This window comes from Haemaphysalis longicornis, unplaced genomic scaffold, assembly GCF_048455015.1.
Source record: "Haemaphysalis longicornis isolate Haplotype H1 unplaced genomic scaffold, Haemaphysalis longicornis Haplotype H1 scaffold_5, whole genome shotgun sequence".
Classification (NCBI taxonomy): Eukaryota; Metazoa; Arthropoda; class Arachnida; order Ixodida; family Ixodidae; genus Haemaphysalis; species Haemaphysalis longicornis.
In genome coordinates, this window is record NW_027526385.1 from 184,528,001 (window position 1) to 184,552,511 (window position 24,511).

The 24,511-nt window shown below is 45.6% G+C and overlaps 1 protein-coding gene across 1 annotated transcript in view; it reads left to right on the forward strand.

Annotated features, from left to right (window-relative positions):
- The window catches only part of Bnip3 (BCL2 interacting protein 3), a 72,900-nt gene extending 49,871 nt beyond the window's left edge, over positions 1 to 23,029 (forward strand). The window contains exons 3-7 of the mRNA XM_077671400.1: positions 212 to 266; positions 5,502 to 5,572; positions 12,146 to 12,295; positions 18,129 to 19,782; positions 20,091 to 23,029. Coding sequence (XP_077527526.1) covers positions 212 to 266; positions 5,502 to 5,572; positions 12,146 to 12,295; positions 18,129 to 18,171 — 319 coding nt within the window. The 3' untranslated portion in view covers positions 18,172 to 19,782; positions 20,091 to 23,029. The remainder of the gene's footprint in view (positions 1 to 211; positions 267 to 5,501; positions 5,573 to 12,145; positions 12,296 to 18,128; positions 19,783 to 20,090) is intronic.
- The last annotated feature ends 1,482 nt before the right edge of the window (positions 23,030 to 24,511 follow it).

Sequence of the window (24,511 nt, forward strand, 5' to 3'; positions counted from 1 at the left end):
CTGGCGTTTTGATCCTCTGTCTCGCCGCCCCCTTTAAATGTGTACTAAAAGTGCTTACATTTGAAACATGGCAGGAAACAGTGTAACCGTCGGCCATGTAGTACCTGGCGAAAACAGCATCTTCGTGTTGTTGACGTAATAACTCTGTGAACTTCGAAATTTATAAGTTTTGTGTAATCGTGCCATTTTTCGGCTGTCTCATTCCCTGCAGTCCCAAGAGCCCACACAGTCCGTCGAACGAGACAGTCTCCTTCATCATCAACAAGGCAAGTCTCACTTAATTTCTCCCACTCTTTGGGTTTTCTTTTTCTCATCTCTATTGGTAACATGTTGTGAGACCGAGCAGAAATGCATTCTTCAAACCTGATCTGGAGGTAACCCAGGGGTAGTTCCACTGCTTTCCTTACAAACAAGACAGGAAGCACTAAGCGAATAGCCGTATATATTTGAATACAAGCTAAGAATGGGGGTGGCGGAATGCGGCACACGTTTCCTGTCGGCACGCATTACAAGAGAACTTGACACAAGTGCTATCCTTTGAGCAGCTTTTTTTTTAACCTTCTTTTTTAACTCTGTTAACCCTTAGCCCGCACTGCCCCCATTACGAATTCACACACCATGTTTGTCATTGCACGGCACCATTTCACAGTACACAATAGCAGGTGGTCTGAATCGGTTGGAAAGGATCGGCAAGGCACACTTTACAGTCTATCTTTGGAGCCAGCGCTGTTAGCAAGAAGTATGAAAAATTTTGACTTTTGAGAATTTGGAGAAGGGAATGGCGTGGACATAGTTGCCGACAGTGACGAACAGGGTTGAGTGGTTGTCAACTTCAAAATTTGCCAAGTTCTGTGCATAACAGGTAGGGGTTGCTCAGAACCATTATCTGGTACAGGTGTGAGCGGTCACCAACTAGCAGTGTTATTTCTTAGTACTCGACGCAGGAGGGTCACTAGGTTTATGTGTACCAATGGGTGTAGGTAATCTGAAAGCCAAAACAAGATTTTGAGTGGCACCCATTGGGAAGCGGCTCATAGAAAGTGCAGTGTCAGTCGTAGAAGTTTTTTTTTTTTTTTTTCCCGTAACTGTAGTGATTTTATCACTGTTCAAGTTGTCATTCACAGCCCACAATATACAGGTTGTTATATAGTGCTCGAATAGAGCCACAATGTAACCGAGAAATAATGTGTTCTTTTGATCCTTTTCTTGCTTTTTGCAAAGGGTCTCATAAATTGAGTCAAACCTTTTTGTTTTTTACAATCTTATTGTGAACTCTGCTTTGTACAGCGTCACTGCCAACTCCTTTGTGCAGGCTATGTTTGTTTAAAAGGCCTTGTATTGAGGGGCTGTCAAGCAAAGGGACTGCCAAGACAGCTGTGATGTTTTGTGCATTGGTAGCAATGAAGGTAAGAGCGGTGTATAGGGTGTATATTTTTAGACTGTAAGCCTGTTTTATTCCTTACAACTGTCCTGGTGAGAATACTTCAGAGTCATTATTGCAGGGGTGAGACAGCTGCGCATATTGCGCACTTTTGATACAAATTTGTTTTCCTGCGCCAGGCTGCTCCAGAAGCTTGAAAATTGCAAAAATTGCGCCAAGCTGCTCCAAAACAGTCTGAGAGCCAATGATTTCAACGCTCCCACCAGTTTCAGTGGGGAAAAAATGCTTACTGACGGCATAATTTTCCAGCACACCTAAGGTGATTCTCTTTGTAAAGGTTTAATTGATTGATCATTCAATAAAGAACCCGCATAAAATTGTCCCCAAAATAGTTTTTTCGAAGTTCACCATGTCGGGTTGCACATGTTATATTCTGTGAGTTTTTTAAGTTTTCCCATGGAAAACAATTGCAAAGTCCTGTAGAAAAAATACGTATGTGTACTCAGCCGACAAACTACTGGTGAAAATTGATGAAAAGACGGCAATTTTCGGAGCGCCGTATCTCCGGAACATTACTGGGCTCTGCCATCTTGGTTTGGTGAATATTGGAAAACATGGCCGTCGGGCGAAGCAGTCGCTCGTGGTTCAGGCAGAGTGCTCTTCGCCGATTTCTACCGTGGGTTTGGTTATGGGGGTGGCTGGGTTTTCATTTAGTCGTTTGATCTGTTGAGGGAAGGTGCGTGACTCGAAAGACGGGATTTCACCAAAAACCCGAGAATTCGCCGTGTTTCGGCCTCGAGTGCGAGGCGCGGTGCGTGCTTGAAGTGAAATTTCGGACTCATTGTAGTGTTATAATAAAGCGCCAAGTTATTGCTGCATTTGAGAGTGAGCTTGCGAGTGGCGGAAATGGGACGATCGACACTGCAGAAGTGGCCGCGCAGGGTACATCGCCGCAAAAGGTTCAAGCAGTGGCTGATAGCGGGACTGGCTATTATTGCACGCTAGTAATAATGGTTTATCTATCTGAAGTGAAATTTAATGCCAAGAAGGAGGCGGCTAAACATACCAACGTTATTCAAATTGCATTCGCAGTGAATGCGCACCTTGGGGAGTGAAATGGGACGGCTGGTGGGGGGCGAAGATTGTCACCTCGCTTTGCGCAACTTTTGCCATGCCTCTACAATTGTGTGTAAAGCCGAGTCTGGGATTACAAAAATAACAATTGCAGCATTCACATGATAATAAAAATGCCTTACGATTGCTTAGTTTTTCAATTCAATGTTTTCAACGGCACTCCATGCTATCTATGCATAGAGCCTAAGAATTTATAAATGGCTTGTAAAAACGTAGGGCAGTTCGTGCCTTGTGATACTCTAGTAGGCAAAACTTTATTGAAAGGCTGTTTCAGTGTTATGTACGTTCAAAACCAATTAAAAGTGCCCTCCCCCCCTTTCCCCGAGTTGCCAAAAATTTGATTTTTAGGCTCCTAAGGTGGCATAATAAATGTCATCAGTCTGCTCCAAATCAAGGTTCTTCTGCTCCAAAACCGAGATTTCGCTGCTCCAAAAACTGCTCCCAAATCTGATTCAGCTGTCTCACCCCTGTTATTGTCTCTTTATTATCACATCTTCAGAAAAGGAAATCATGCTGAAAGAGCTGCAGTTTTTTTGTTTGCTTGTTGAGGAAGTGAGTACTGGGAATTTATTCCTTCTCAGTTTGCTGATTGATCTTGGGAAAAAAGTTATTGCTGCATGCAGTTCTGGTGTGTGGAAGCCTAAATAGGCCAACAACTGCAATTTCTTGATCCTATGTTTGCTCGGGCGTATGGAAGCCTGCATTTTGTGTAGTCGAAAATGTGTGAAGAGCACGCAGTAAAACTAAAAAAAAAAAAAAAAAGCATTACTTTTGTGCCATAACTAGTATAAATGAAAAGGTGGTGTTTATAACAATCATTACAACTGCAACTGCATCACAGGACTAGAATAGTTGTAAATCAGATTTCTAGCAAATTTCAATGAAGCGTGTGAGAAGCATGTACAGTAGGTTAAGATGAACTTGGTTAAGATGAACTTCATGGTTAAGATGAACATTTCTGCTCTCTTGTAACACCCGCAATGCAAAAAAAAACGTCTGCTTAAGATGAATTTCTGATAATATGAACAAATTTTCACGGTCCCTTTGAGTACGTCTTAGCAGGAGTCTTCTGTATAAAGAGAAATATTTGTACACATTCTTAAGCGACACTTAAAAGTTAAGTGCCACTTTGCATTCAGGTACAGGTGCTTCTAACTCCCATCTGATATGTAGTGGCACCTCTACTTCAAATAAAATTGTAAGACGTTACGTGGGTGGGCGCTAGAGTAGAACGTTGCACACTAAAGTGTCAGATGTTCTACATGCACTTGCTTTAGTTCAGATCAAACTGCTATGAAGTATTTTGTTATCCTCGGCTGCAAATACAAGCAGTTTGAACTGTCATTCAGTGCCGTGGTTACCAGAGTTGACCTTGGTGGCCAGGCAGTCTACGCAACATCAAACGAGCAAAAAGTACGACTGTAAGTGTTTTGCAAAGTTGCCAGCAAAAACACTTCGGCTTAAAGGAGTCATGAGGACAAAATACAAGTTGGGTTTATTAGAAAGACTGCTTAGTCCCGATAACAATGATACCAATATCATCGCAATCTGCGAACAAATAACGGAGATATTAAAGAAAACGTGTGAAGCAGTCGTGCCCCCCTAGCCAATTTCCCGCAACTTTTCTATGACGTCACGGAACCTTTTTTGTGCGATCGGCAGCCGCCTAAGTGACCTGTCGCGACGACACATGACTGGACATCTGTAATGGGGTCTCTAGTTCCATTTGACCACAACACTTGAATGCTAACGTGCAGTTAACGCACTGAAAATTGTTTTATTGTTGGCCGGTATGATGTCATTCTTGCTCACAACACGTCACTGTGGCGCCAGATTTGAAAGTTTTTAAATACTTCTTGCTTTTTTTTCGTTAAAAAAATTTTGTGGCTGTAATGGGGCTGAGTGAGATACTGAATCCTAGTTATTTCAAATTAAACAAAGTTGTATTTTCTCTTCATGGCTCCTTTAAAGGAGCCATAAGGACAAAATACAAGTTTGTTTTATTCGAAAGATTTCGTGTTTTATAGTGCCCGCAGTGCTTGTCCGTCAGCAAACAATGCCGTATTCACCGAGAAATTAATCAATTTAGGTTAAAATTTTGATTCTCCCGCCAAATCGTGCGTTTGCGGGACGTCACAATTGAAGTCATAAGCGCCCATACACAAACGTGCTTGCACTGCGTCATTCGGCTGCATTGCTGCTTGCCGTCAGTCTTTCCAGATGGCGCTACCATACTCATGCACGGACCGTTCTCTGCCATCGCTTTGTTTTTTTTTACTGTATTTGAACCTGGCTTGTTTTTGTTACTGTATAAAGTAATCGTTTCGTGAAAGATGGAATATTCTCGACAAACGTGGTCACGTAAGACACCGCTGCTTGCGTTAATCGACCAGTGTTGTCTGAGACAACCCCTAAGCCCCGCAGTGCTGTGCAGCTAAACCAAGCATAGTGCGCACAGTACCAACAGCAGTACGCATCGTTACTTCTGTGTTCACGTTTACTTTTGTAAGTTCCACTATTTACTGCACAATTCTTACTGCTATAAAAAGAATGTGCCCTAAATTTAAGCACAAATGGCTCATTCTGCAAGCTTATAAGCTCTGCCTAATTTGCGTTTGCTTTTGCCGGCCTCCGCCAATCGCAGAGTTGTCTGGTATGACATTATAGGTGCTGTTGCTGGAAATGAGCGAGTGGGTCGCATGGCCATTCCCTTTTTTTCCCAATTATGTAGCTTATTTGAGCGAAGTTTACGCTAAAACTGGTGTCGGTATGATTCTAACGAGGCCGTCGTTTGAATGAACCAAACTTGTATGTTGTCTTCATGGCTCCTTGAAGGTGACACATTTTCGCTTTGCAAGGGAACATTGTCGGTCGATCCCTCTCTCCAAGCGTCCAAAAGAGAGCTTACGCAGCCTGATAACGCCGCGTTGAGAGTGTGGCGACAACTCGTAACCTCCCTCCCTGCCCCTCCCACTGTGTGATGCAGGAGGAGAGGCAGCCCATCCCGACTGACTGGATCTGGGACTGGAGCAGCCGCCCTGACCAGCAGCCTCCCAAGTGAGAAGGGGTTTAGTTTTTTAAAGTTGGTAGCCTTTCTTGGGCTACATAAATGCAAAAATTTTGGTGTGTCCGTACCGCGTAGTTCCAAACGGTTCGCTGCACAGAGCACCCATGTGACATGTCTGTTTGTGCGATGCGGAACGGTAATTAAACGTCTTCATTGGATGCACTCCACACCGAAAGCGACCTAAAACATACCAAATCACTATTATTAACAGAAAAAATCTGTGGATATGTGTTTAGAAAAAAATTAATTTAGAAAAAACAGTAAACAATAAAAAAAACTAAGAGATAGACCAGTAAATGATGGTTCGTTAATGATGATGATCTGTGGCGTTGGTGCCTTATGGTTGCGGTACCGATGATACGACGACGAGAGTTGTTGAGGGTTTTTAAAACTGTATATTTAAGCGAAAGACATATACAGAATATTTGCAGACTGAAGACAGAGTTAACGAAGTAAGAAATAAAGTGAGTCTTAAGCCAGCTAAAACTTTGTGCACGTGGCACCCCTGTCAGCGACGGACCCTGACCTAAGACTACCCAAGTGGTGAGATCCTCCCTAGCCGAACCTGGCTAGCCTGGCAATACGCCGGCCGTGCATAGCACATTAAAGCTCGAGGATTCGACTACGAGACCTCGTGTCTCGTGGTTTTGATGTGTTACTTAGGCTCCACCCCCGATACACAGACCAATCGGTATCACCTGGCGCCCTGATTGGACGGATTACCAAATCCTGGCCTAAACCGCGGTGGGCAATGCCCCTCGTAACCCTGAAAGGCTGGTCACTCTCTCTCTCACCAAAAAAAAGTAAAAGATAAAAAGCAAACAAAACCAATACAACAAACACTCAACAACCCGAGGACACACGTGCAAGCACCCGGGGCAAGCTTTTACACACGTGGCCTGTGTTGCCCATTTCCACGCCCGCACGTTATGCGTATAACGCCTTGTCCAAAGTTGGGCCGCCACCACAACCCCGGGGTGACCCGTATCCGTTCCTCTTAACGAACGCAGCGTGCCCTCGAGGCTCCTCGCCATTGACAGGCGATCCTCGGCAGAAACCACACGGGACGCGCGTACCCCGCGGCGTCGCATTCCCAACGGAACATCTTCGCACTTCCTTACTGTGCGCGCGGGCCGACAAAGGCAGAACTACCGCCCCGAATCAGCCGCCGTCCAAGCACAGTTGACAGCCCCCTTGCTACCCCGTTATCAGAAGCGCGTCGGGCCACTTGGTTTTACAACCATCCCTCTGGCTAAACGAGCGCGCAGGCGGCCCCCAAAGCAACCGCCGCCACGTCCCTGGAAAGCGCATCGAGCATCCGACCCACACTTTCCCACGCTCGTACTGTGCTTTGCAACTCGTCGTTCAAAACAATGTCGCAGCCCAGCCGAGGCTCAAGACAATTCGTTTCGACGCTGGCGGCATGATCCAAAGACCGCCTGCTGTTGTTGACAGGCTGGCTGCCACAAAGCCCTTCATGCGTCCTTCAGGAAACCGCCGCTTCCCACGCGTTCGACTTTGTCAGCGTCGCCGGCGCCTACAACCCTTACAGACCTGCTGGGGCTTAAACGAACCCAAGTTGTCAGTGCCAGTACGAAGTACTCCGCATCGAGGCCAACAGTTAGGCTCCTTTTAGCAGGCGCTCAAAAGAATAGCGCGCGCAGTGACATCACATGTCACGTGGGTGCTCTGTGCCACGAAGCGTTTGGGAACGCGCGTCCGTACCGAGCTTGATTCAGCCGCCCAGCCAAAAGATGGGAGTGTGCTTGAAGGAGAGGTTTATACGGGCAAAAACTTTTCCACGCCACTAAATGGTGTACCGTACTTCATTCTTGTTGACATTGTTGAGCAAAAAGAAAACGTTAGGCGTATTTTTGGCAAAACTGGAATTGTTCTTTCAATTAGGAATGGATATGGGCTTGTTTTTTGCGATGCCAAATAAAAGGACACGCGTGGGCTCGAAAGCACAAAAGGAGCATGCACCTGAGCCTGGACCTCGAGGCGATGTTCCGTAAACTCCGGTAGTGAGAAAGGCCCCCATAGATGGCGCGCAGGCAGTGGAACACGGGAAAACTGAATTGACTTTACCAAATTTCGACCATGTTTATTGCTGGAGGAGCAAGGTGGGAGGGGAAGAGAAGGGAGGCATTTACGTGAAGGTGGGAGGGGAAGAGAAGGGAGGCATTTACGTGGCACTGGCTGCAGACGGCAGTCATCCTTCGATGACATTTGCAGCCCACTGAGCAGGTACTCCACCAATGTTTTTTTTGTTTTTCCTCTGAATCTGCATGTTGCTGAACTCCTGCAGCTGATGAAGGCAACCGTAGTGTCTTTCATGCATTTTTTTTCCCCCCCCAACAATGACAGTCTGAAGAAGCAAAAAAAAAAAAAACTTTCGTGGCACCACACCCTGCAAGTTGAAAGCGCACCTTCTCAATTAAACATTGCTGGTTTAAAAAAAAAGCAAACGGAGAAAGAAGGAAGGGGATACTGAGTCTTATTCTTAGCAAGGACATAATTTTAGAACCATCACGAGTTGTGCACAATCTGGGAAAAGTCACTGTGCAGTGCTCGCATATTTTTTGTGTTTCTGTGTGGACTGCAGCTGTCGAGTCTCAAAGAGTGACAATGCTGTTGTGGCAGGAAGTTAAACAGGTTGTTGTACCCATTCGTACTGACTCGTACAAGCAGGAATGTACACGACTCTAATTGGCCGTGGACCTAGGCTAAAAAATGTGATTCTGATGGTGGGGTGAGTGTGGACTGATGGGTATGGGAACTGTCCTTGCGCTCGTACACCTGAGTAGCATAATGGGGAACGTGAGTGCAAGGGATGACTTACTCTCCTGGATTCACTGAGCATTGCCCGGGTGTCCACCAACCAGAAAAAAACTGGAGCTCTTGTGGAATCGGATTAGCGTAGGAAACTCTGGGAAAGTTAGCTGTAAGTCGCAATAAGGCTGGCTTCAGTAACAGTGAACTTCCCCGATTAAGCCACGCCAGACACAGAGAGATCGCTTTCGTGTGGATCGTAAATGAGGCCCCTTAGTGACTTTTGTGTCAGTACGCTGTCTAGTTGACACTTTCTGCTCTGAAGCCATGCTATGCAGAGAATACGCTTTGTATAACTGCTGCCCATTGTTGCCTGTGTTTTCTGGGAGACAGCTCCAGCAAAGCGGAACGAAACATTTCAGTGCTTCCAAAACTCCACAAGTGGAGTTTTCCTGTGCAGAACAATGATGGAAGCATCCATTTCTCTGCTGCTAAAATACGTGCTCCTACGGCAGCACAGCTTTCGCAGTGGGGGACAATAGCTTCGCACTGAGCTGTGGTCTGCTGACATTTTCGCAGCTGCAAACTAGTTGAAGTTAAAAGTTTATTTCCACATAGCAGAGCTATGTTGTGTAGGGCTGTGTAGGGGTAGATGCGTCATTTTTTTTTTCTTTTTCAATTTGCGTTTAATGACCTGCAGAGGTGCCACAGGCAAGCTGATTGATTGAGTGATTGATTGTAGGGTTTAACGCGCCGACGCAACGCAGGCGATGAGGCGCGCCGTAGTGGAGGGCTCCGGATTAATTTTGACCACCTGGGGATCTTTAACGTGCGCCGGCCACAGGCAAGCTGTGACAGGTATGACGACCCTCACCCGCACTTTCGTCCGGGAATAGAAAGATCGGAAAAATTGTGAGTTCGTGGCCTGGAGCAGGTGCATTAAAAAAAAAAAAGTGGCATACTGCAATTGTTTGAGTTGCAGTCTCGGACTCGCCACGGATAGGGCAGTCCAAGGGTTCCTCACACCACGTAAATATACTTGAAAAATAAATGCCCGATTGCTTCTAAGGAAGCCTGCGGTGAGTCTGGCTCTGATAATTAAAAAAAATGGAAGTCTCCAACGTAGAAACAAGTTTGCGCAGAGCGAGAAGCGGAGTGACAGGTTAATTAATCGGAATGCAAGAAGCACCAGCTTGTCGGAAATAGTCGGGACAACCATGACTCCATCTGCTTCAACACTATTGGCAAGTGGGCCAATTGCTGCCATTGTGGTTGGCGCATTGTGGAAAAGGACCGTTATAATATCTCATCCAAAGTACTAAAAAAAAGAACGAAGGAATACTGACACTTGCACCCTCTCTTTATTCCTTTTGTGCTACTGTGCACTAAAAAAATACAACCTGTGACAAAGCTTAGTTTTCTTAGCTTTACAAACTAACGAAGAGTCTTCTATAACTAGTGTAATTTTCACAGATGATGTAGCTATGCTTGCTGAGAAAGAGTCTCCGTTGTGGAGAAAAGTCCCAGAACCAACCAGAGTAGCATCTTGTTTTCAAAGATAATTACTTTCATTTGCTGCAATTCTCTTTCTTTTTTTTTTTTTTTTTTGTAGCTCGTATTCAACAAATATCCAGTGGGATTTGCAGTGGGTCGTAAAATATTTTGGAGCTGCCCGATTCTCTTCACTTGCACGAAAACGAGATTGGCCCCCTTGGCGTAACGTTTGGGTGAAACCTTCCATATCAGGACAGGTCATCCTGCCTGCAGTTGGCACAAATAGGTTGATTCATGAAATGAAGTGACCGAATTGGCCGTGACTTTTATTCTCCCTTCCTTTTTATTCCCCTCCCCCTCTGAAAGACAGCAAAAATTGCTACTTGCTATTCGTATTCGATTTGTATACAAAATTATGACGTTCGGTCCCCTCTGCTGTCAATTGTTTTTCTGTTATACTCGGTAGAGAGTGATAACATCGGGCGGCACTGTGTCAGCCCATCTTGAGATAAAAACAAGTTCCGCAGATTGTTGCCCGTTCCAGTATTCGTGACTGTGTACTCGTGAGAGCTGCTTCTTCAACTGATCGCGCATTTTTTATTTGAGCTGTACTGATAATAATCAAATTGTCCCCAAAGTTGCTCGAGTTGGCAGCACTTTCTTCTCGGAAATCATTGTCAGGTGAAAGCGTTTCTCCCTTCATTGTAACGAATTTACACCAGCATTTAGTTGGCTGTATCGAAACTGCATTAAATGGTTTTGAATGGGCGCTAGTTTACTGTAGTTTCTAACTTCGTAGGTCAAATATGTTGGTATACTGAAGATTGTTGTATTGAAGTTTTATTGCATTGTCGTCGATCTGCTGGCATAGGCTTGTTAATTAAGTCAGCGCTTCTCAGGTGCAGAGGTGCAGGAAATTCTTCGCAGACGGGCAAATTTTATTACGATTCTCACTCGAATGCCGTTTACATCTGTTTTGCTTGTCCACGCAGCTGTGGCACCATGCGAGAAAGCTAGCACAAGAGATTTGTGCCTTACAAGGAGGCCAGAAAGATGGGAAACCTTTGCGGCAGAGTCAACTTTGTGCATTGCTGCTGCTAACATGCTTGACGGGAAATTAAGGGTTCTTAGTCTATTTACTCAGGAAAAATGTACGACGCTGGCAAACACCCCCCGCCTCTCCATTTAATAGCGAAGCGTAACTCTGGGGGCATTTCTGAAAGATATCTTTTAAGCAGTGAAATGGCTTTTGGGAGTCTGGCTTGAACTAACACGCACTTGAAGCACTGCAGAGTTCATGCTTGGTTTGAATGTGTGTAAAAGATTGTACTGCCCTCAAAGGGTAAATAATTTAGGATGTTTAGGATGAGTTATTACGTGCTATTTGCAGCTTCGTGCGAATGTATGGGAGCTACTCTTAAGGGGGCACATGGGTCTTTCACTTTTCTCTTGGTTTGCACAGCTTTTCCCCTGGAAATTCCGTACTTGGAACAGTACCAGGTACCTACAAAAACCATAAAGGCCACATTCCAACAAAAAAAAAAGCAATTTTCCCATAATTTCCCACTTTTTTACCACGAGTGGTATCGCAGTGATAGGAAACTGTCGAGAGGTACATCCCAGCGTGTAGTGCAGCTAGGAAGATCATTTCACTACAAGCAAAGCTGTATGTTTAAAAATTCTAATAAGGTAAGCAGATTTTGTGTTTCAGTAGTTGTTTAATTAGTGTTTTTTTAATTCATTAGCAGGAGTACTTGAAGCATGGGCGTTAGAATTGATGTAAACTTGTTTGTGATTGCAAACCAAAACAAAAATGTGCTTCCCACATTTCATTCTTCACAACTTCTATCTAGTATGGATTCATGCCTTGCTGGTAATTCTTTGTTGAGTAGTCTTTTTTCCTATTGTTCTCAAGAACAACCAAGGAAGATTGTTAACTCTGAGACTAATTATCTCACATCAAAACTAATTGAAATATTTGAAATCAACTAAAAAAAACTGAACAAGCTGATGAAGTTTCATCAAGATTGGTTGGAAAGCAAAAAAAAAAGTGTCAAAGATCAGTGTGCCCCTTAATAAAGCCAGGAGAAAGCCTAAAGATGTTGAAAAATGGCTGCTGTAAAAAAACACGCACGTCAGTACACATCAGTAGGTGCCCACCGAATTCTCAAAGAATAATCGCTGTGAAATCTTAATTCCTGGATGTGACTGGGAAAGCTTCCTGTTGCTGCTGTGGTGTTGGGTGATTGCTCTGCCCTTGAGCTGCTGTGTCATATGTCGCTGCCCGGGCTGTGCAGGGATTGGAACTTCCGGCATCCGGTGATCTCGGGCAGCCGCAAGCGGCCCGTGCTGAGCCTGCGTGGTTCGCGCATCATCCGGCTGGCCGACATCTTTCCCCTGCTGCTGCTCAGCAACATCCTCTCCGTCCTGCTCGGGGCCGGCATCGGGTGCGTGTCCCTGATTAACCTCCCCCCCCCCCCCCTCCAGGGAATTCCACCGGTGCAGCTGTTGTACTGCAGCCAAGTGCGGGCAAAAATGTGCATGTGCAGGCACGCAGCACTTCTTCAGCTTGGGTGTTGCGTGGCTTTGTTCCTCTTTGCGGGTGTACTCCTTCGTTTTGTGTTAAGGGCATGCGCTGGTACGTTTGTTATTCGCAGTTGTAACCGAAATTCGCAATTGCAACCGAACCTGGCTAGAAGTGACTAGTCAAACCTTGCTGTATCGAATAGTGCAAAGATCGCAAAATAGTTTGATGCAACGGAAATTCAATAAAGTACAAACCCCGTTACACGAGACACTCAAGGGACCCAAGAAACATGTCCCTTGTACGCAATGTTGCTAACATGGCAAACATGGGCAAATCAACCAAACCGTCTTCATTCAAATGTCTCTTATAACCATAAGTGCCTCTTGTAACAGCGTCTCTTGTAACAAGGTTCTACTGTATATAAAGTTGGATTGCAAACTCTTCATGAAGCAGCAAAAATATTCACTAAAGCACTTGCAGTCACCTAAATACTCACAATAATCTCTGCGAGGGGCGCACGTTTATTACACTTCAAAATACCCTGCGTAAATTTTGTAAAGAAAGCTGCTTCTCGCGTATTTATATGCAAAGGATAATATGAAGTTTCATGAGAAACATTGACGACACATATCTCTTCGTGTTTGTTGACATCGCACAATGTCTTATACCCCTGCTACACTAAGGTCCAAATGTCATTTGAACCAAATGTCATTTGACTCAAATGGGTTGCTTCGAATGCCATTCAGAATCCGCCGTGCTACACTACAATTTCGATGGCATTTAAAAGCTTTCACAACTGTTCGCTGTGCTGTAGTGGCGCTGTTGTTGCCCCGTTCCGTTTTCGTACACTAATACAACAATTAAAACTTAGGAGCAGTCCGAGGCAGTAAAATGATATCAGATTAGAAGAGACACCAGTTTTGACTCTAAATATGGCTGCCTTGCGTTTTTTTTTTTTTTTTTTTTTGCAACTGACCCACTGGTTTTGAGAGTATGAAAATTAAATATGTTGATTTCGTATTTTAAGTAAATAAACAGTGAACAAAGTTCACAAACAATATTTTGTTTGTTTTATGTACGGAAGTATATTTTTTATTGCCGATCGAAGACACTGCGTCCGAGAGTGCTGGAAATGGCATTTGAAATCCCAAATGCCTCTCTCTCGGTGCTCATTTGGCTCGAATGTCATTTGAGCCAAATGGCATTTGAAAACATAGTGGAGCAGCACAACTTGGTATTTGAGTCAAATGACATTTGGTTCAAATGACATTTGGACCCTAGTGTAGCAGGGGTATTAGCAAGATTGAGAGATTAGGGAGTTTGCACGCGGTTAGTGCAACCACACAAGCCAGCAGGCGAGCATTGGCACCAGTATACTCCACCGAATCAAAATTAAGCTGGAGGTTCTGTAGACATGCTTGTAACATCGCATACGTAATCCCCACCATAGGTAAGCGGTAGAAGCACAAAGGCTCACGGGTGTGTCGTCTGCTCAGTGCCACTTCCAGTTCGAGAGCTGTCCTGTCCTCCCATTCACCGCTGGCTTTTACGTGCGTGTATGCGTGTTGTTTATATGTTTCCACCGAAAAAAAAAAAAAAAATGCTCATTCATCATGCCTTCAACAAATAACAGTAGTTGATTCTACCGGGGGCTTCTTGAAAAGGTAAGCACTTCGTGGCAAATAAACAGCATTCGAACGGTAGAGTTCGATATACAGTTAAACCTCGATGTCACAAACTTCAATGTAATGAAACCCTCGATGTAAGGAACCACGGAATTTTTTGTAACTTCGAGTTTATTTACACCATGTATTTTCACCCTCTGTGTAACGAAGTCCCGTTTGTTTGCTCAAATTTCAATGTAACGAAGTTTCATGGAGATTCAAGGCACGAAATTTTAGTTGTAGAAGTAGATTTTGGGATACGCAGGCGCTGAAGTGGGGACTGAAGTGGGGGGGGTTCCCGTTTTATTAACGGGAACGGCGACACGGGCCGCCCAATGCCGCGGGCGAAGCGAGCCACTGAGTCTGTGATGAGCAAGCTCCTTGCCTACAAACTGCATGGCGTGCATACACGGCTGGCACACACGGCTGGCGAGTTCGCTCATGCTTAAGGGTTCCATCATTCCAGCAAGCATTTGTGAATTTTTATGAGCTTGCGCACACGTTTTTTTTTCACACCCGCGTTTGTGATTGCGCGCCGCTGGCAGCTTCTGCCTTGGCCAGAAAGCGACTCACGCTGCGCGCAGCAGTGGGAGGAGCCTGACCAGTTTCACCAATGGGGAGGCGCGCACCCTATGGCGGGAACTTCGAAGCGCTCGGGGATGCCGGCTGGCCCCGCCAGAGACGGTTAGGCCTACCACCGCAGAGGATATTTGATGGGCGCTTTTGTAAGCGACGCGTATGATGTTTTACAGTGAAAATTTCGCCCGCATTATCGGCTTTTATTCAATATCTCGTGCCCCTGTCGTTTGCCCCTCGAGTTGCGTTTCAGCGAGCGGTTAGAAGCGGTCGCTGGAGCTACCCGCATCGTGCGAGTGGTCTCCGCATCTACGTCAGCACTCCTGTGGCTTGCAAGGCGTGTTTTTGCGGGGAGAAAACACTCCATGCGGTTCGCGCTGGTGCCCACGTAGAGGACTAAGCTCCGACAGAAACAGAAATAGTGCGCCAGCCATGTATGTGCATCACGTTTTCGTTTGCAGGAAACGCTTCACGCGATGAACACTTCATTATAACTGTGAATTTAATATAACGAAGTAAATTACGAATTTTACGGACTTTGTTATATCAAGGTTTTAACTGTACATCATACTTTGATATACGGCCAAATCCTACTACAATGGAACTCGGGAGGCGTGTGGAAAAATTTGTTGTGGTGGAAACTTCATTGTGAGAAGAGCGAAAAGGGCCTACACACTCGAGTTTATTGGGCAAAATGCCCAAATGTACAAAAATGTCATGAAATAAGAGCTTGATCTAAGCAGGGGGGTGCGCTTACTGTCTAAAAATGCGTAACCATCCTTTGACAACTCCGCCCAGAAGTAAGTAAGCCTGTCCGTTTGTTCATGACATATGGCATGATATGCCATACAAGCCTCTAGGGTCTTTGATGATGAACTGCCATATTTGCACGATTCTAGCGCACACTTTTTTTTTTTTGCTGAAAGTAGCCTTCAACTTTGTGTGCACGTGTTACAATTGAGCGCCAAAGTGAAACTGGCTGCAAAGCAGCTAGCAGCGTTGCCTCGAACACCAGCTTTTGCCAGAATCCAATTTGATACAGTCCAAACCATTCTGCCGACATCACGTGCACAAACTTTGGTATTGCCTGATCAGGTGTTGGACATTTGATGCTGCTGCTACGAGCACCTTGTGTTGCAGTTGTTATGGCCCCAAAGAGGCACCACTGCGAAGCGTCCTTCAGCAGAATGTTATTTTAGTTGCCGAGAGCAAAGGGAACCGAGTGGAATCACGCACACTATTGACGTAAATAAAGGAGCGCTGTACTTTCATGCGAGGCTTTGAGGAGAGGATTCACCGACCCTAAGCACAAACACTTTTGGGATCTCCAAGACTCCCGGCAGAATTTTTAAGGGAGGAACAAATGGAGCAACACTCCATCACACCCAAAATTACGAAGGCGAAGGAGCTTCAAGTACCAAATGCTTTCAATGTTTGTCACTCCAGTTGTAAGGCAAGCAGGAGGTGAATGAGCAATTTTTTGAAACGCAAGGTGTTTTTGCCGTAGCAGTTGCGTGCGTCAATTAAAATAACTTTTGCCAGGTTCATGGTATTAGGTAGTTTACATGTGTGCGGCGGAACCGTGTGTCAAATCTCTCTCTTTTTTTTTTTTTTTTTCGGATTTTTTTAAGCAATGTTGCCCGCACGTTACAATCAGGGGTGCATTTGAATCGCGCAGATACGACATTAATAAACAATGGGAAGTCCCTACACTGTAGGGACTAGAGAAGCCAAGGCATGCATGTGTAGAGGTGCATATACTGAGACGAGCCCTTTAAAAGAATGCTTTGCGCAACCTGACAATTTCCGTGCGGTGGCTTCTACAGATTTTTTGGGGGGCAGCAAAACATTTACTACAGCTTTGGGGGGCCCCTTATTCAGGATGCAAGTGACATTTGTGCATTGCAGATTACTTTCCACTGCTTACCCTCAGGACAGTTTTTGCCCCTTGCGCATTTTTTTCTCCATTGTTGGTTGAAAGTACTGTACCTTTGTTCTGCAGGAAGAGGTATACGTCAGGCGCATTTTTTTTTATTCTAGTGTCGCAGCAGGCCAGGCAATGTCCAATGCTGTGTGGTACTTTGTTAGATCAGAGGAAGTATAATGATCGCTTCGCATTGGCTGCTCGTTTTCCTATGACAGAAATGCCATTACCTGATTGACGCATTGACTACTCTCCGGTCAGTTGCACAGCATCGCTGAACAACTGGTGGTCAGTGATCAGCTGTGTAATAAATATGTCTCCACTGCGAGCCATACAAGTGGTTCTCGAAATCATGCCGGAAACTTCCACTTTTGGCATTCTACTTGGAAGTGCTGGGCTTACAAGTGAAAGTAGTTTCGCGCCAACCCGTGAAATAGGTAACTGCTACGAGATGAGCTGGCAATGAGGGCTGAGATACGGTTGTCTCGATATGGCTTGGCTGCGGCTCAACAGCAAGTGAGCTGCTTTGCAAGTTCATCCCGGCAGCATTGTCAGCAATGGCACCCTCTGTAGCAACGGCAGTGAAGTGCAATACTGTAACATTGGGAGCTGTTTTACGGAAAGGAAGAACTGATATTACAGCACTGACTCCATTTGTGTGTTTGCAATGTCACAATTGCACGATCTTGAGAGCTCCTGTTGCGCAGTAGCCAAAAAAATTAAGTATTTAAGTATTCCGTCACAAAAACTTTGTCGCTGCAAAATGGGTCGAGAGAAAGTTGTTGACGAGGACGCAGGGTTACTGACGGAGGATCAGAATTCTTTCGCTGCAGTTGAAATTTTGCCCAAGTGAGGTTTGTTGCTGTAGGATTTGACTACTGTATCTGTACATGTTTGGAATATTGAAGCTCAACTGTAAGACATTCCCCCAATGCTGTATTAACGAAGTACTCGCTCAGCTGTTGGACGCGGTCACCCTGATGGACGCCAACCTTGAGTCATTTCATGCCCACGAAGGCTGAACGACTTCAAGGAGATTGTAGCTGCTGCAGCACATGTACGCAGAGTGCAGTTTGTGCCGTTTTGTTATTGCATTTGTTTCGAAGATCACGAAAGTCGAGCCAGATGGTGCACACAAAAAGGAGAGGATGAGGAGGGCATAAAAGGCACTGCAACCCACAAATGTAAATTATTTTGCGCGGTGTTTTGCTCTCTTTGTTTCAGCTGAGTGGTAAACCCTCCCAAAAAACTCTTCGGGCACCGAAAGAACTTTGACCGGAGGACCAGTTCCGACATCACGCACCACTGTTCACCGTTTGTGAACGGTTTGCAGTTTCCGGGCATTTTGGGCATCTGGTAACGAGAACTGATAAAAATGAGTTTTGGGCGATGCTCTAGGTAACTGGAATTTAGCGTCGACAAACCAAACTGTCCCTATACGCTGACCCTCTTCAAGGGAGAATACCTAAACAGTACGGCTTTTCTCTGCGCGTACAAAACTTCTTCCATCGAACAGGACTCGGTGCAGATAGAAGTCGAGAGCGCCTGTGTGTTTATAACCAACGTTGGCCCTGTGTTGCTGCTTGCAGGGTGTGCATTGGCCGGCGCATGAGAGTGGCCAACGTTGAATGATCTCACTGCTGCGGTGTCTTCAGCGACGCCGGGGTCCCTGGACTGCGACAAAGTCAAAGGTCGGGGCACCTGGCGTCGATCAACGCTGCTGCTCTTTCCTTCGACCGCCCGCCTGCCTGCAGCCCAGTCGCTGACTTCGCTGCAGACTTGCTCGCCGAGACAACCGCTTGGGGAGTGCTGGTTCTTGTCTTGCTTCGACGCACATCCGGAACGGCCCGACCTACTCTGTAACCTCTTGTGTCCAATCTCAAGGAATAAGGTTTGGGTTCAGAGTTTCTTAGACCGAACAGTTTGTGCACCAAGAGCTTTGGTTTTGGGAAGTGTTCTGCTTACACTTTCCTGTACAATCTGCGCACCGTGCAGTTTTGACAAAGTTGGCGTAACGTACTGTTGCTACGTTTCAGTGAAAGACACGTTGCGCGGAAGACGTTGTAAGTTAATGTAACTTGGCATTGTAGTTTCTTGCTTCAAATACAGGCACGTATATTTAGTGGAAAGGGATATTTTTTTTTCTTTCCATTCCTGCTGTCTGGAAAACGTAAATTCTGCCCGTTACATCTCTATACTCAGAGCCTTCGCCGAGGTGAAGACATGCACATGATATGCGGCGAAACGCATCCGGGTGGCTCTTCACCCCCCCACATCTGTCTTTCAAACCTTTGCGCGGAGGAGACGCGCTGATTGGTGGCTTTGTTTTATTTTTATATCCAGGAGAGCTTACTTAGCCTGGTACTTTAGCTTGCAGTTTGGTACAGTAAAATGACCCTACGTGCATTCCCGACTTCAGTCCTCAACAAGCCAGTTCAGTGTGCTGCACCTCACCTGCTTAGTGTAGTAGCTACCCCGTGTGTACATCTGCGTGTATGTGCAGGAATTCGGCATCAGATAACGTGCTTGCGTTCATCCCCTGGAAGCATCTATTGGGGAGGTTTTCTTACGCGACTTGCCGAGTCATCTTCCAAACTGGAATCGACATGTGCAGATCCGTCGGTCGTTTTACTTTGCTGAAGAGCCTGAGACGTATGCGTGTTGTGAGTAACAACCGTGTGTGTGTGTCGTGGATGAGTATGTGGTACCCGTAGAGGTAGCGGCGTCTGTGGTCGACAGCTTATAGTGGCAGCGTGTGTGTACTCGCCAGGTATATGTCACTTTCCCGCAACTTTAGCTATCCTTCGTCGTAAGCCTTTTTCATGCATCTTCATCACTAATTTTGTTGTGCAAAGCCGATCAGTTAATTGCTAGACACGTAACGTTGGCCTTTCTCATTCCCACACTTTCCTAACTTAATTTTTTTTGCTGCTTTTAATTGATGATATTGGTACTTTTGGTTTGGCAGTCAACTATCTGCGAAGATTAGGTGTGCTGGTGGGTACAGTACAGAGATGCCCCCAAGCCATTCTTGAGTCAATCTACTGGCTTTATTTTGCAAAGGCCATGTTAGCTCTTGAGTTAAGATCACTGACCCTTGAATCCAGAGCATATGCTTCAGACACTCACAAGTAAGAGTGTGTTGGCAGGTCATTACATCGACCGCCACGATGGTGGAATGAGCTTTGGTTTGATGGCAAGGATGTCGGCTGCCTCTCAGAACTGCAAACGGGTCGATTGTAGGCATAGGCGTGCGCACAGGGGGGGCAGGGGGGGCGGCCGCCCCCCCTAATCATCTGAAGGGGGGCGCCAAATTGGCCCATATTTTGCCAATGTAACACATTAAAGTAAAAATTTCTGCTCACAAATATTTTGTATGTGTTGCAATTTTATCGCATTGAAATAAAAATTTCATAACCATCCCTCTTTGCACTGCGTTCGGACCGCTAGGCCTTCAGTGGGAAGAGGTCGGGAGTTGCTGTAAGAGGGGGGCGCAGCGGTAAGACTTTGCCCCCCCTAATCGAGAACTCTGCGCACGCCTATGATTGTAGGCAAGTGAACACGTGGCTATAGCCAGGAGCTAGGCAGCTCAGTCTTGTCATTATGCAAGGACCACCGTCTGAGGTGTTTGTACAGGTCTTCCAAAACTGGCGTACTTTTCTTTTTCGGCGTTTGAGCTTTCTTTTGTCTTTGTGTTGATCCACATCAGAATTTTTTGGGTTACTAATTAGTTAACGTCGGTTATTTTAATTTTGCGTTTTTATTTCCTCACGGGGTTACAGTTTGGGTTGCACAGAAATGGCAGGCCAACTTTATCCTGAATTGTTGCGAGCATAATTCCAAGGTCCTCGAGTTGTACGAGGAAAATGCAGATCACACCTGAGGGAAGTTTGACTTCTTCCACCATGTGAGAGGTCAGTTTCATTTTTATGACATTCGTTTTGCACTAGAAGGTGGCGGGTTATGGCATGTGATGTAATGCCAACTCGCCAGAGATCTCCTGTGGTCGGAGGTCTGTGCGATGACTGCTTTCTACCGCTCTAAAATTCTGTGCCATAATGTTTCTTTTTTATTATTCCGAAGTCCCTCATGTCGGCGAGCCTCCTGGCCAATATGGTTTGTTGGCTGTGGGTGAGAAGGGAAAGTTGGCGGTGACTTGCTACACTTGTATACTCCGACAGCACAGAAGCTGTAAGGGACACTCGCTGGAGGAGCAGGTGCTTCGTATATTGATTCAGCAATTGCAAAAGTGAGTGTGGGGGTGGGAGCACTTCAGCATATCCGGGTCCGAGCTTGGCTCAAGCGTTCGATCTTTGTTGGTTTTGCAGGGATGTCATGACTTTACGAGAAGACTTGTAGTGTGAGCACACGTTTGCCTAGGCACGGAGAACACTAGGCCTTCCGTAGGTTTAGAATGGTAAAATTAAACACGTATTCCTGATGTGTGGGAATTCAAACATATAGAAATTATTCCTGACCACAAAAGGCCATTGTGCATGGATGGTATATATTTTCGAGGTTCGTGCCAGTTCACACGCGTTCTTCCACTGTCGCAGTCTTTCATCAGGTGGTAGCGATTCGCAGTTCATATCTGACGTAAAAATGAAATTTATTTTTCGTATTTTCTTACCCGCGTTTTGAGAATCTACATAGCTCGAGGTCTAGAACTGGCTTTTCTTCTTTTTTTCCCATTGACTGGCCATACCGGAAGCAAGGTGTTATGCAGATCTGAAGGTGTTTTTGGGGAGAGGTTCCCCCCCTCTCAAAACAACAGACCTGCGACTCCTAAAAGGGCTTCGATTTCGAACAAAAGGTGTATTTGTGCTTAGAGGGAAGGACAAACACACCTGCGTGCTCCAAACCAGCCAGCAGGCACATGGTTGCACTGAGGAATCCGCCAGTCACATGTTCATATCCATTTTGTAAATTACAGCACTTTGAACCTCGTAGTTGTGTTTTGATTTTTTTGGTTATGGGCATCGATGAGCATGATACCTGGTGATGTGCAAGGGAACAATGCAGAGACAGGTGGTTTGGGTTTTGTGTTTAATATCTTTTTGCCCGTGTGTGTCAAACGGAGTTGTTAATTAAGAGCAGTGCGGTTTCATTGCTATCGCCCTCTGTGTATGGGGGTTATTGCCGCTGCTTGTGTTATAAATAATACCGCTGGCGAATTCCAACCAAAGGTTTTCAGGCCGTTGCGTGAATCTTCGGATTTTGTTGATAACCGAGTGAAGGCTCGCTGGTTTGCACTATGGAAGTGGTGGTGACGTGCTTTGGTGTTTAGTTTAGTGGTGTTGTAATGCGCGGCTGTCACACAGTGAAGCTTCATGTAAAAGTTGTTAAACACCAAGGAGGAGGGGGTGGTACACACTGTATGTTGAATACAGTGTCCTCTGTCAGGTCTAGGCTGTGGGGACAATCAAGAACTGAAGTTTTGAGGTGGCCAAAAGGAGATATGCTGAAAGCTGGCACTAACTATCTGTGTATAGGAACGTTTGCTAACTGTGGTAACTTCACCCTGGGTTTCAAACTCTGCTAAGAGGTGCCTACATGTATGACGTGTGCTGAACATGTTTTTTATTGCACTGTAACACTTAGAAAAACGCATTCTGGTCCGTGTTATGGCATGGTACAAACTGCTAATATAGAACAAAAGGCACAGTGCTTTTTAAGGGCTGGACAAGAGCTTAATTCAACTGCATGAAAACGTAGAACAATCTATATTGTCAGCAGCCTTCAGTCAATTTATTTCTGCTTCAGTCCTGCACCTCCTCTCATTATCTTACAAACACAAGACTCCTGCTATAAAAATGAAATAAAGGTTTTGGCGAAGATGAAATTTAAATTTTGAACACTTTTTTTAAAAAAAAAGTAAATCGAAACAGTTTAATTGTGGCTGTGGCTGCCTTTTGCACCTGTACATTCAGGTTTAGTGTTTACAATATGGTACTTATATCAATAATAAAGTGACTCAACACGAGTTTGTTTTTTTGTCATGGCTAGAAATTCACCCCACAGGTACACGTATACAGCACAAGTTAGATAGTGAAGCTTTGCTCTTGTATTTAAAGAAAAAAAAAGGTTTCCTTGGCTTCAACTGTGTGGCAGCAGCGTTAGCTTCCTACACGTCGTGTACATAACTTGGGGGTTGAGATACGTGGTGTTACTTCTCGTTTGATTTGTGGGTGTGCTTGACTCAAGCCTTTCTCTCTCCCGTGGGCTGTGATGGGCAGTTCCAAGTGAGTGTGTTGTGAACAGAGTTGAGGTCCTTGCAGGTAGGAAACCCTGCGGTGTGACGACTTCTCTTCTCCGATCGCGCACGGCCTACTGTTTGTACCATTAGACGAGTGTGCAGACCTACCGTGTAGAGAGCAGGGTCTCTTGTCCCGTTTCCCCATCGCGGTGCCCGTTTTGAAAAAAAGGACATGTGCTGTGGTTCAGCGCAACCCATTGTATGTGTTGGTATGAATAAACATGCTACCGTTTACACATTTGTGCTGCCTCCACTGTATTACTGTCTATTCTGGGCATGTCCGCGACACTTTTGGGGTGACGAGGGCATGCCTTCCTTGGTGCACCTATGTGTGCACACTCTAAATCGAGCCGTGGGAAAAAAATGTGGTCATTTAAAAGTGGTTTTCCCTTCCGTGACAGGTACAAGCCTGGGCACGTCTGGTGCGACACAGAACACCGAGAGAATGTCTCGATACATCGTGCCGCGTTTCTAAACTGACCTAAATGACACAAAATCACCTTTATTTACAGAACGAATGTGCAGATTTGATGTTAGAACATTTTACTGTAAAGAAAACTATGGGTCTGGCAAAACAACTTTGCACGGATAGGGCTCGGACCCAAAACCCGCTAATCCACCCCCGGGCTACGGAGGCTGAACAGCGAAGTTTCTGGAGTTGACCACAAGAACACGAGTGTTCCTAGTGAACGAGTAGGTGGCATGCGGTGTGTACAAGAAGCGGCGGGCTTGTACCTAAGTTGGGATGGAACGTTGGCATGTAAAATCTACCACATATGGGTAAGTAAAATCGTCTAGTTGTCCGTGCATGTAATTTTTGGCACAGTGTGCCTAACGGCTGCTTTTCAAAAAGCATCCCACTGCAGGTAACAATTCTCACCCAATTGTGTACACTCGAGCATTGTGCAACATGTGCACACGTCCAGCATTTTGGGACTTTGGACCACTTTCGTGAGGTGTTACTCAAGCGCTAACGACTGCCCTGCCGATATCTTCTGGTGCAGTTACTAATGGACCTTTTTCCAGTAGCGTAGCCGGCTCGCGGCAGCCGCCCGAACTACACTTGGGGGATTATAGAACACGCCCCCTTTTCTCCACCTCCTGTGCCCCAATGAGGAAGCCGTCCCAGGCGCCACGTGTGGTTTTTGTGGCAGAAAAATTTTTCGATGGGAATATATTGGGACGCAAGTCCCAATTTGTCGGCCGCTTTCAGGGCTCAGAAAATGGAGCAACATTTAGCTGGCTCGGCGTTCGCAACCGGCTAATCCAATGTGGCGTCGTTTTGTTTACATTTTGCCCCCAGTTATGGCGAATCAGTTGCTGGGAGCGAGAGTAGCGCATGCGCACAGCGCTACTGGAAAAAGGTCTATTGTGAAAGCATCTTTTGTGGGTACTAGGTCACGTTCCAGGCCAGCCTTGGGGAGATTTCAGTGATGGAAGCTGTCTGACATAATTTCATATGTATTAAATTACTATCAGACAGGTGCGACGATAGGTCTGGTCGATCGGCCATCAATGATGTAAAGATGATGTCTCGTGGGTTGACAGCACCTGCAAGATGACTGTTAATTCAATATGCACAATTTATATATGAATACTATTTACGGAGCATGAGATAGTCGCTCAGAATTCAGGCAGAGCTTGTACCAAAGTGAGACTTGCCTCCCTCTCATCTGAAACCGAACGCCTCGGCCCTTCTCACAAAAAACCACCTCT